Source organism: Pleuronectes platessa, chromosome 6, assembly GCF_947347685.1.
Source record: "Pleuronectes platessa chromosome 6, fPlePla1.1, whole genome shotgun sequence".
In the NCBI taxonomy this organism is placed as follows: Eukaryota; Metazoa; Chordata; class Actinopteri; order Pleuronectiformes; family Pleuronectidae; genus Pleuronectes; species Pleuronectes platessa.
In genome coordinates this window covers 16,918,504-16,930,817 of record NC_070631.1, presented here as the reverse complement: position 1 = coordinate 16,930,817, position 12,314 = coordinate 16,918,504, and the positions used below count along the sequence as shown (strand labels likewise).

At 40.5% G+C, this 12,314-nt stretch overlaps 1 protein-coding gene across 1 annotated transcript; it reads right to left on the bottom strand.

Moving 5' to 3' along the window:
• Nucleotides 1–1,942: 1,942 nt before the first annotated feature.
• LOC128442036 (taste receptor type 1 member 1-like) lies at nt 1,943–8,701 on the bottom strand. Its single transcript, XM_053424203.1, has 6 exons — nt 8,517–8,701; nt 7,909–8,215; nt 7,041–7,766; nt 6,651–6,857; nt 6,256–6,376; nt 1,943–2,871 (listed from the first exon to the last, which is right to left on the bottom strand). The coding sequence occupies exons 1-6, from the start codon at nt 8,699–8,701 to the stop codon at nt 1,943–1,945; spliced, it is 2,475 nt and encodes an 824-aa protein (XP_053280178.1).
• Nucleotides 8,702–12,314: the final 3,613 nt, after the last annotated feature.

Genomic DNA, 12,314 nt, shown 5'->3' with positions numbered 1-12,314 from the left:
AGACTAATGTTTTTGTTTTTTATTCCAGATTTTCACTAATAAGGGCAAGTTTACCCATTTCCTTAAAAACCTTACATAAACCTGTAAATATCACACCAAGTACTGTTGCTGTAACTTTAAAGTAATCAGCGGTGACAGCTTTGTGCGGAACTTATTTAATGCTAGGTTTGGTGCACAGCATTTGAAATTGAAGCCGATGTGGTCAATGAACTTAACACATTAACAGGAGTGCAGAACTAAAACCAGTCACTATTTGTAAAGAGTTAAAGATTAAGAGAATAAAAAAACAGCACCTACAAACCCAAACCACTTCTGGCTCTGACAGCTCTGATAGTCTCATAATGTTGTCTTTACAGCTGTATAACTGTTCAATGATGACATCGTTCATTACCACCCTGATACTGTCGGAATGAAATGAGGATATCTCAAATGTGACAGTATGGGCGTGTACGTAGACATTTTAAAATGAGGTGGACCAATAGAGTTAGAGATTGGACTTTATTTTCTTTATTGGAGATGAAAGAAAATATATTACAAGCAATAGACACAAAAGCAAAATCATTTGAATGCATTAAAAATGTTACCAAGTGAATTAAAGATATGTCTGAAATCTCGTCTGTGAACAGCATCACAATGAGCTGGTGTTTTCATGTTGTGAAAATAATGTAATAACCACAAAAATGTTAAGCTGAAAAGAAAACAACATATTCCATAATTATTTTTTTTTAGGGCTGTGAAATGATTAAAATTTTTAATCAAATTAATCACAGGTTTCTATGGATTAATCATGATTAATCACATTACCGATTTTTTCGGAATATTTTTGTGAAAACAAGATTTATGACATTTAACTTTTCTTTTGTGCTGCAACTCAGCAGTTCTTCAGCAGTTATCATTGCTTTTCCATATGGAACATTAATATAATCTTCATCCTAAACAGAATTCGGGTTCCTTAGCCATTGTGTGGTTGAATAAAACTTTTTTTTTAAAATTAAACAGAAATTATTTGAGCTTCTTAGCCATAGGATGGTTGACATTTTTATATTTTTTGTCACACAACCATTAACCACACCATGATACAATCTAATGCCTCTAAAGGCCCTCTTAGCTACTCGGTCTTTAGCCAGTTGGTGAGGCAAACTAACTTGTTCAAATTCTCTGACAGTAAAGCTGACCGCTTCTTTTGCACAATGTGTCCGGCGAGTGAGTCTGGTTTGGCGCATTCCACTTGAACGCCCCTCGCCGAGCAACACATGCTTCGCGTTGCGGTGGTTAGGCGGGTATTGCTACGGTGAAACGATAACGTCTTCTCGCAGAGTGTGCATATCACCTTGGTTTTACTGAATGTTCGATCTTTGTTTTTTTGGAACACGATCTTCCCGTCCAGAAGGTCCTCAGGTTCATCAGAATTATCCATGTTGTTTGTTTGTTTGAATGGCAGCTGCCGTCTGACTGCATTAGAGCGGCGACTAGTGCAGAGGCGGCGGAATTGGAAGGTCCTTCTGCGCATGCGTTAAATGCGTTAAAAAAAAAAACGAATTAATCCTGTAATTTAATCATAACGCGTTAACGCGTTATTTTTCACAGCTCTATTTTTTTTACATACATTTTCTTATCACTGTTGTAAATGTAGACCTGTATAATAAATCTCAATTGAGTTAGTTATATATCATAGAACAAAATGATATTTCAAAGTGTGTATTTAGAATTCCTTGTAGGTGAGAACACAGAGGAAACAAGAGATGTGAAACTGCAGAAAATGCACAGATGGTTGAATATGTCAGTGTCTGATACTGCACTGGATGATTGAATGATTATTGCAAGAATCAGTTGTATGAGTTATATGTAATATTGGAGTAAATACAATTTTTAAGGACTTCAGATGTTAAAATATTTAGAAGACCTGAAGCACATCTGATCCATCAGATATTACAGTAAGCTGCTACTGGCTCATAGTTTTGGTATAGTTCTGAATGAGACCTTGGAAGTACTGCTGTGTGTTTTTCTTGGGTTGGAAAATGATGATGTAACATTTTGGCAGGAAGTACCACAACAGAAAGGAGTAGAGACTGGAGAGCACTGCCACAGCGTTAAGCGTTTGGATGTATCTTCCCCGGTAAAGCAGATATACAGTGGCAAAGATGATCCAGGTGAGGATCAACAGCAGCAGACAGAACGTTATCGCTTTGGCTTCGTTGTAATTTTTGGGGAGGTCTTTCCCCATGTAGGAGAAAATAAAGCAAAGAGAGCACAGACATAGAAGTAAAGATACAGGAGCAGAGCAGGATTCCAGACTGAAGTCACAACTAAGTATGATTTTATCTGGGTACCATACGGTTTCATTGTAGGGCCTGGGGGGTGTATAAGAATAGCCAATGATTATAAAGAGTGCCTGAGTGACAAATGCCACAGTGATGACCAGCCACTGTCCATGATACTTCATCCACCAGCTGTGCAGCTTGGGAAACTTGGCAGCCATTTTGAAAATGCAAACAATTTGAAATGAGCGCACAACAAAGCATGCCATACAAACAGTGTAGAACAAGAAGAACGGTAAGAACCTCAAGATACAATAAGAAACAGTTGGCTTGCCAAAGTAAAAGAAAATACTGAGACTACACAGACTGAGGCAGCCTAAGATAAGGAAGCACATGGGTCCCCCAGCAGATCTGACAACAGGGGTGTTGTAGTTCACAGCAAAGAGACCAGACATGGTGAGTGAGATGCCCACCAAGGCCGAGGCCCCGAACATGATCAGTATAGCCCCACTGTCTGTGAATGGGATGTACTCCACCAGCCGCAGGGTGCATGAGGTGCTTCCTTCTGCAGACCACTCTGTCTCCTTACAGTCTATGCACTTGTAGGGATCCTCTGTTAAACAAAAGAGAGGGACGATTTGTTAATACAGTTTTGGAAAGATAATCAGACAATAGAGGAAGCAGTTTTACTCTGAATTAGCTTTATAACTGTTCAGTAATGTTGTGCAATAGTAGGAGTAGAATTGACGTTGGCTAATTATTAATAATCATGAAATATGATTATTAAAATAACAATTATTTCTTAAAAATAATCAAAAATGATAAAGCTGTTAATTAAGAAATGTAACACATTTAATTAGAAATGATACGGTTATCCATTAATAATAGTTAAAATAATTAATGAAAACAATAAAATTATCAATTAAGAATAATACAAATCTGTAATCATTGCTTATTGTCGCGGGGCACCACCCTGGTTACAGGGACCAACGATACAATCTATAAATATCAGTCTCATAATGATAAATGTCAAATCAATAATCTCAATATTTAATATTAATAATTATTTAATTAACAGTGAAGGCTACTAAGTTCGAGCACAGGCAATCATAATCCAGCTGCAATCACATACATATGCACAAATAATCACAGACTACAGATACTTTAATTACAAAAGCATTTATTAAAAAGGGGAAATAAAGTTAATGTTATTCAATGATTCATCATTTTAACAAGCTCCGATATTTCAAAGATAAACACAGCAGCAGCACTTATCACAATTCAGAAAATACATGTAAAACCGGCGGTCTACCTATGTATGTCTGTCTATGTGTATGTGTGTGTGTCTGTGTCAAAGTGTCTCTCTGTGTGTGTGTGTATGTCTATGTGTATGCATGTGAAATAAAGTTAGTGTTATTTAATGATTCATCATTTTAACAAACTCCCATATTTCAAAGATAACAACAGCAGCCGCTTATCACAACTTAGAAAAACACATGTATTCATCTATGTGTATCTGTGTGTGTGTATCTGTCTGTGTCTATCAATGTGTCTCTGTGTCTGTGTGGGTGTGTCTGTGTGTGTGTGTGGGTGTGTGAGAGAGCGAGAGAGAGAGAGAGAAAAAGAAAGGGGCGTGGCGATGACGCAGTCACTTGGTGACGTCACATCTAAGATGGCGGCCGATCATGATTCGTGGAATCAAGGCCTAAAAACTCTCAAAATGGCGGATTGACTACAAAACAAGATGGCGGAGCCGTTATGAATTTAGAGCCAGAATGGGAGGAGAGGGAGAGAGGAGGCGTGGCAATAATAGATTCAAAATGGTGGTTTAACTTGCGTTATTCAAAATGGAGTCTATGTTAATGACACCATGTGGCCGGAGCTCACACTGGTGGTCGTCACATGAATTGCACCAAGGGATTTTCAGACAAAGAGAATTCTTTGTCTCTGCTTTGGCGTTCGGCCGCATGGCTTCCAGATGTGTCCAGCCTCTCTGAATATAGATTTAACTATGTTACATGAACTGTATTCTAAATACAGATCGGATGTATGTATAGGTCGGTTTAGAAGGAGAGAGAGAGAGAGAGAGAGCATACAAGGAGAGAGCAAAGCTCTTAAAAGCACCGTCAGAGACAAGTTACATTTACTTTACCACTCAGCACCCAAGTGGCGTTGTGTGCTGAGGTTTGAACGGTAAAGTCTCTTTAAAGTTGTTCGAACGGTCACAATGAGCTGGAGACGCTGCTCACGGCGCTTAAAAACTGTGGCACAAGGCCGTAACCGGAAACCGGAAGTGGCGAATCGCCGCTAACACTAGAGACTCGGCGGTCTCATACAAACAAATACATTCAAGTATTAAAACAATACGCTACGTATTAGATTAACATCTGCCCAGACAATAAAGCCTCTTACTGTACCACCCTCGCGGTGTGCGTGCGCGTCGGGCCAGTGAATCACGTGGTCTCTCAAGCGGTCTTCGGCCGCTGGACCGGACAAGCAGCGGATTTTCTCGTGCTGCCTCGACGGGATGAACGCCGTCCTTCTTCTTCAGGGATGTGGAGCTCGTGCTCCTCAGCGGAATGAATCTCGCGCTTCTGCAGGGGATGAACAGCGGTAACGCCGCTGTGGATTTGGAAAGAAAGTCTGTGATGCTCGACCGGCGAGCGAGTTCCTGTGCGCGGCCTCTTCAAGTTAAAATAACAAAAGTCCTTTTGAAAATAAAACCGTCGACTGAATAAAGAAATAAAAACAATGAAATAAAATAACTCTGGTTGATAAACTAAAAGTTAAGGTTGCCCCCGTTAGCAACTGAATCAGCTGAGAGGCCCCGAAGGGGGCCTGGTGTTGTCTTCAGAGCAGGGTAAAATGGCAGCGATTATTGGGGTCTCAGTGGTTTTGTTCTACCTGAGAGGTCCTCCTCCTTGAGGAGTTGGTCATAGGATGATGCTGGCTTTAAGCCAATTGAGTGTCAGAAATGGATCTGAGTGGGCGGGGCTTGGAACTGAGCGGGGGTTTCTGGGAAAACCCCAGGACATTTCTCCACCACCAGGGGGAGATTCTTGAGCCTGCAGGAGGATGTTTCCCGCCCAAAGTTTAACAACCCTTTGTTCCTCTCGGCTCCAGTGTCTGGCGGCCCCCCGCTGGGCTCTGGCCCAACAGTAATGTGCTTTATATATATACATTTGTTGATTTACTTAACTGGTGTTGTTTTTTTCATGCATGTCGGCTATTTCAAAGGTCAACTCAATCTTCACACCCAAGGTCATAGCTCTGTAATTCTGCTCAGTACCAAGCAATACCACAAAATCGTGTGATTTACTTTAAATACTTGCCAAGGAGAAATTGGTTCTATGATTGTTATTGCCATATAGGAGATCAGCACCTGTGAATGTCTGTCAGTCCGAAAATATGTATTTAGGTTATTATCAAATTGATCTGGCGACGATATTGTCCGCCCCCACTGATTACTAACGAGCGCTGATCGACTGTTTATTTAAATGTTATTAATATTGAACATATCATATGTATTAATCCCACCAAAATGGTCATTGCACTTTCCTGGGCCACAAACAATGCACATGCTAAGTATGAAGCTGCTGAGAGAAACAGCTCAGGAGATATGCGTTCCACATACAGACAGACGAATATGGAATTAACAGGTATATGTTCTGTCATGACGATAGTTTGTTAATTTAAATTTGTTTAAATTTTTTATATATAAATATGTTTGAAAAGTTTAAGAAGAGTACATTGCATTGAATGGAATGGGTTCAAGGTGTAGCTGAAGACACCAGTATATCCTTAAAACCCAAACCAAATCATTTCACACCAAAAGCTCTGGATTCATCGGCCATTTTCAGGGGTCAGAGTGAAAATGGAAGCTTGTAGGTGTCTGAATGTTAAACAGCTTTCCAAATGACAGGACTCATCTTATCAAAATAAAAGGGCGGTAGTGTTTTTCTAGAAATGTTCCTTATTTTCCTCTATTATAATTTACCTGTGCTGTTGACATAAGTTCCATTCCGACAGAGTTGACATGTGAAGCAGCATTTGTGGATTCCATCTTGCTGTTTTGCATATCCCACTTCACATGGTGGGCTACACTGTGAAGTTGGCACCTGAATTGTTCAGCAGAAAGTAATTTAAGATAAGTAAATACCGTTAAGGATGAAATTTGCACTCACAACAGTCTTCATATGCAGCTTTTAAATATCTTGACATGTTTTGTAAAGTGGGAACAATCCTTTTTAGACACAGAGTGATTTCCCTCGTATGCGGCGTGTTGTACCACAATCTGTTTGTGATAACAGTTTGTCTGCTCTTTCCAGTGCCGTTTAATTTGTGCACAATTTTCTCAAACAACATACTGTACTGTGGGAAAAAATGACTTACTTCTCCACCTGAGTACCACTTTACTTTGGTACTGTTAATAAAATGATGGACTGATGGGTGAACATCGTAAAAGCCGATCATCTGGGCGTCACCACTCTGGTTCCAGAAAACTATAGAATAGGATCCAAACCTGGGGTTTCCATTTTGATCAAACCGAATAGTTTGATTCATAAGCATAAAGTTTGACTTCTTCAACTGTGCAAGAACCTGATGTGGACACACAAAGTTCAGAGGAGCGTTACTACTTCTGTTGGTTGTAAAGTGGATTGTATATGATGTGTATCTAATAAAACACACGTGAGACAAGTATTTTGGATCTTGGTCAACTTATCTACAGGTGCTATCATCATAAAAATCTAATATAAACACTCTAATAATTGTTATACTCACCATGTAAGGGGACAGTGTAATATTGTCATTACATTGACCAGCTTCACATTGTAAGGCATTGTGTAGGGCGTTGGCAAGAGCATGCACAGCAGAATACACAGCAAAAGAGAAGGATGGGTCCATAGAAATGAGTTCCTCTGCAGTCAGGCTGTCACAGTTGCAAACCTGATTACACAATGTCGGTTGTTTTGCATTACCACATTGAATCCTGCTTTTGGAAGAAAGGATAAAATCACTGAAACCAGGTATCGTCACTACTGACTGAGACACGCCGAGCACAGTTCCAATATTCTGGATTCCTCTCTCCTTGGGAAGCATCTTGTTTAAGGACCAGGTGTCCCCTGCTATCCACACCTTGTTGGTGACATTCAGTCGTATTGCTGACCTAATGAGATCTTCAGCGATCAACTTAGAAGCATATACAACAATGATGTCTATCCTCTGTACGTCTATCTGTCTGAACATTTGGGAGTGATTAGTGTCGTCAATGAGCGTTTTGGTGAACGGCAAGCAGATCTCAGTGTCTTTAATCCTCTTTATAAACAACGTCAGGCCATCAACGCCAAAGTCGTCACCACTGTAGAGGAAAGCAACCCACTTCCATTGGAAGTGCAGTAGGATGCTGACAATCACTTCTATGATTTCTTCATTGGAATGCACTGTTCGCAGGAAAGAGGGATATTTCGCTTTCTCTGAAAACGCAGAGCTGGCAGCTCCATAGCTGACCTGTAAGAAGAGTAATAGAGAAATTCGCAATGTTTTCATTAGCAATAAAGAACAAATAAATTCACAATGTCATGACTAAGTCAAAATTTATATTAATTGACATTGTACGATGGAAAAATATTTAAAAGGAGGACAGATTTACCATAGGGATGAGATCAGTCATGAACAGTTGGGCGACAGTCCGTGTCTCAGTGCTTGAGAAGGGGCCGACCACTCCTATCATCTTAGTCATTTTGAACATAGTCTTATGTTTTTCATCCAAGACTTTAATTGAGCCATTGAATGAGATGAGTTGGAAAATTCCTGGGAAATTCTGAAATTCCGAGCAGTGGTCAAAAATCTCATAACCAAGAGACACATTAGGCAGCAGGTTAGTGGAGTTATTGATTTGCTCCACAGCGAATCTCATCATCTGAAACCTCCGATAACTGGACACAATGAAGGGTTGACTGTGGACAGAGGAAGGACAACAGGAGAGCAGGACCGACTTTAATCAACATTAAGACTTCAGACGTCAACACTGATACATTTACATGAAGAGAAATTAGATATTTCATGGTACAATGATCGAGATCAGATGTTACATCGTCAACTTGATCATGTACAAATAACTGGATAGAGTGTGAAGGAAAATGTCTTATGGAGCGTTAGTAACTGGCTTTACATTTGAGTATAATCCGTTACACTAAGACCTGATCTTATACTTTCAACTTCATTGGATATCCATGCAAATGTATAATAAAAACTCACCTGGAGCAGTTGATGGCCTCTGGTCTGACTTGATGTACAGAGTCGATGACATGATGAATATCAAAAAGTCCACCTATCAGATAGTCTCCTTCCAGCTGAAACTCCGAGGCTGGGACAGTGCACTGAGTCGAGGAGGCGCGTAGAAGAGAGCCCAGCAGACACAGACAAAAGAGAAAATGTTTCATGGTTGTTCATCAATCTGCTGTGATCTCTAAAGGGATTCAGCCTCTGCTTTTAATAAGCAATGTGTGGCTTGTAATGGCAAACCCAAAGTCTTGATTTCCATGCAGCTCACAGATTAGTATGCAAACAGTATCTGAGGTGCACTTACCCCTGTGATGGCTACACACTGAGGTGAGCGATAATTATGAGCAAGCAAAGCCTCTAAGCTGTGTATATGACAAATGGTATATACATATGTATACACACACACACACACACGCACACGCACAAACACACATGTTGTCATGGTAATAAAACACACAGGTTTAATGACAAAATGATTTTGTTAGGTTTAGGAAAAGTTAATGTCTTGATACTTTCAATGGGGGGGGGGGGAGGGGGGGGTTGATCTATGGATGGACCTTGCAGTTTTGTGGTATGTCTTATTAGATAACTTCTCCTTATTGCATAGTGGCTAAAAATGTTGACACATTTAACTGTAACGTTTTCTATTACATAAGAATCGCAGTATATCAGTCAAAGATGACCTTTTACTTTAGGGCCTTGTCTTACACTCGTTGCACCAATTGTGTATTTGTTGGTTCCACATTAATGCAGTTGTCAGCTTCTCATCCTGCGGCCCCTTAATTTAAATAGCAAATGCTCTTGCAACTATGTCAGCACCCAGATCTAAAAATCTGAGGTCAGTGCATTGTTGGCACATTGCCATTTTGAAGCATGCGTGTCTTTTTACTTTGTACACAAGTGAACTTGTTTCTTCAGCAAAGAAGCGTTGTCTCTTACCATCTGACACATTCCCCATTTTAACATTTTAATTGCACTCCACCAAGGTACAAGGTGGGTTTTAAAGGGAATGGGACTTTGGCTTACTGCATGTTCTGTAAAAACCCACATCACATGGACACAATCTACATACACTTGCACCATATGCTTCAAATCATGTGCTTGTAATTAATAATGGCTTTAACTACTCACAACTGTTAAATCGGTCATTATAATTTAATTGCCTTTGTAAGATAAGTTTCATATTGAATTCAAGTGTTGCCATCGGGATGGTGTATGGATTACAGGGATGAAGTAAAGACGAGGCTGTGAGGTTGTGTGTGGTCTCAAGCAAATACAAACAAATGAATTAATTCAACCGGATATCTTTGGTTAATGCTAAAATGCTACATCCTCTTACAAATGAGATCTGCATGAGTTGAACCTTTGACCACACAGGTAATTTGGGAGCAGATTATTTGCAATCTGTTTGAGGATTATTATGAAGGATGACTAAAGATCATCCTTCATCGTCCCGGCTCGTCCAAGGCCATGTAGCGAGACTCCCTACAGGGGCATGGTGTGACTATGACGTTTATTTCGGTCGTAATCCCATTCGATGCCCTCTAGCATATCGTTTCTGAAATAGAGGAACCACAACAAATCGCGGGAGTTGTTTTTTTCCAGAGTTTTTGGGACGGTAGACATGCCAGATAGTGGAGAGCGGGGTAATGTGGGACATTTTTTACATTTGCTCCCCTCTAGGCGAGCTAAAATGTATATCAGTCAAATTTACACATTTCCAATTAATTCAGGATGTGTTCTAGCAATGGAAATGATCAGAATGTCTTCAGGACAAAGGGCAGTGAAAATATGATTCTTTAAAAAAAAGTGGTCTTGTGTCCCACTTTACCCCGGCTAATGTGGGACATCGGGTAATGTGAGACACCCCCTGTATCTAGGCAACGGAACACATTTGTGGTCATTTGAACTTTATGTTTTCAAGCCCCTCCCATTCCCCCCTTGCCATGAAGGAGAAGTTGGTGCTGGTGCTGTGGAAAGTATGTTTTTTAACAAAAATTTGTTTTTTGCATGTAAAAGTAAATTTTCTTGCTTTGAACCTAATCTACTGTTGTGTCAAAACAAATTGAATCAGAAAAATTTATATCATACATGTTGGTGAACTTCCAACATATAAAACCATGTGATTGATGCTAGCTGAAGATTAGCCTGAATTGATAAGAGATGTTTTTTCTAAAACGGTGGCTGTTGGGTAAAGTGGGACAAATGCTGTGGGGTAAAGTGAGACAGTGTCTCACTTTAACCCACCATGAAGCACAAGTTAAGTTTAGTCTTAAACATATTTTAGTGTTATATTACAATATATATGTTTTATTTTTTATGTCATAAACATTGTAGAAAAGCCATCATGCCAAGAAACTATACACCAGGAAGACAACCTGGGGCCAAACACCCCTAGCAGAGATGGAGAGTGCAGCCGCTGAGGTCATGCAAGGAAAGAAGTCCTTAAGAAAAGCTGGAAGGGGTAGAAATATTGACAAGACAACCCTCAAAAGATTCATAAAGAAAAAAGACAAAGGGAAAGTAAAATCAGTAGCCTGGGGTACAGTAGCTGAGGTAAAGAGAATATTCACAGATGAGATGGAGGAGGAGCTTGCCAAACACTTGAAACAACTAGCTGACCAGTTCCATGGCCTTGCTCCAGTTAAGTGCCGTGAACTGGCATTTGAATACGCAGAGAAAAACAATATCCCTGTCCCTGACAATTGGACAGAGAAACAATGTGCCGGTGAGCTAGGGTGTGCAAGAGATCACATGAATCATAATAATCATAAATGTGCTTAATTGACCAATCCCCATGATTCTGTTAATAGTCCGATATTAGTGGTTGTCAATCTAGCTGTCAGGATTTTAACTGTGTTGTTATGGTAGTTTTAAAGTGGCCGGGGTAAAGTGGGACACAAGACCACTTTTTTTAAAACAATCATATTTTCACTGCCCTTTGTCCTGAAGACATTCTGATCAATTCCATTGCTAGAACACATCCTGAATTAATTGGAAATGTGTAAATTTTACTGATATATCATTTTAGCTCGCCTAGAAAATGTAGCAAATGTAAAAAAAAAAACGACATTTCCCCGCTTTCCCTAGCCTGGATGCCAGACGAACTTAGCCCCGCCCACAACATTTTTGATCAGCAGATCGGTCTGGAGTCGTTCCGTTGGGAAAAAATTATGCCCGACCGGGCCAATCAGATTGTCAGGGCTGGCTTTATACGATGATTGACAGATGATCAACGGTAACGTAATCAACCACGTCATCAAAGTGCCCTTGGGTTGAATTCGTTTTCAACTAACATGCCCAGGGGTGGACTGGCCATCTGGCATACCGGGCATCGTCCCGGTGGGCCGTTGTCCCAATGTGGGCCGGTCTGGTCCGCTATGTTTTTTTTTTTTTCTCTTCTTCCTCTCTAAATTCCCTCCAATTGGGCCGGCCAATTGGCTACAGAGGGCTGGCAGTGTGTTGCCAGCATAAACACATATTATTGGTCTATTGTTTGTCATTGTCAATCAATCATGGGATGACAGGCTCAGAGAGCCCTGACAGTGCTGTCAATCACAACACAAACCAGGGTGGGGCGGGACCTCATGGCATTGGCGGGGGGAGGTGCGGGATGGGCTGCTGCTGAGACAGAAACTTAAAATGGATAATAAGAGTAAAAAACGCCCGGGTGGCGCTGAGAAGCATCGGGGAAAAAAGCCTAAGTCTCTGGAGGTGGAGGCTGCTAAATGTGCCAAACTGACGGACCTGTTTGGTGCCGGGTTCACCAGC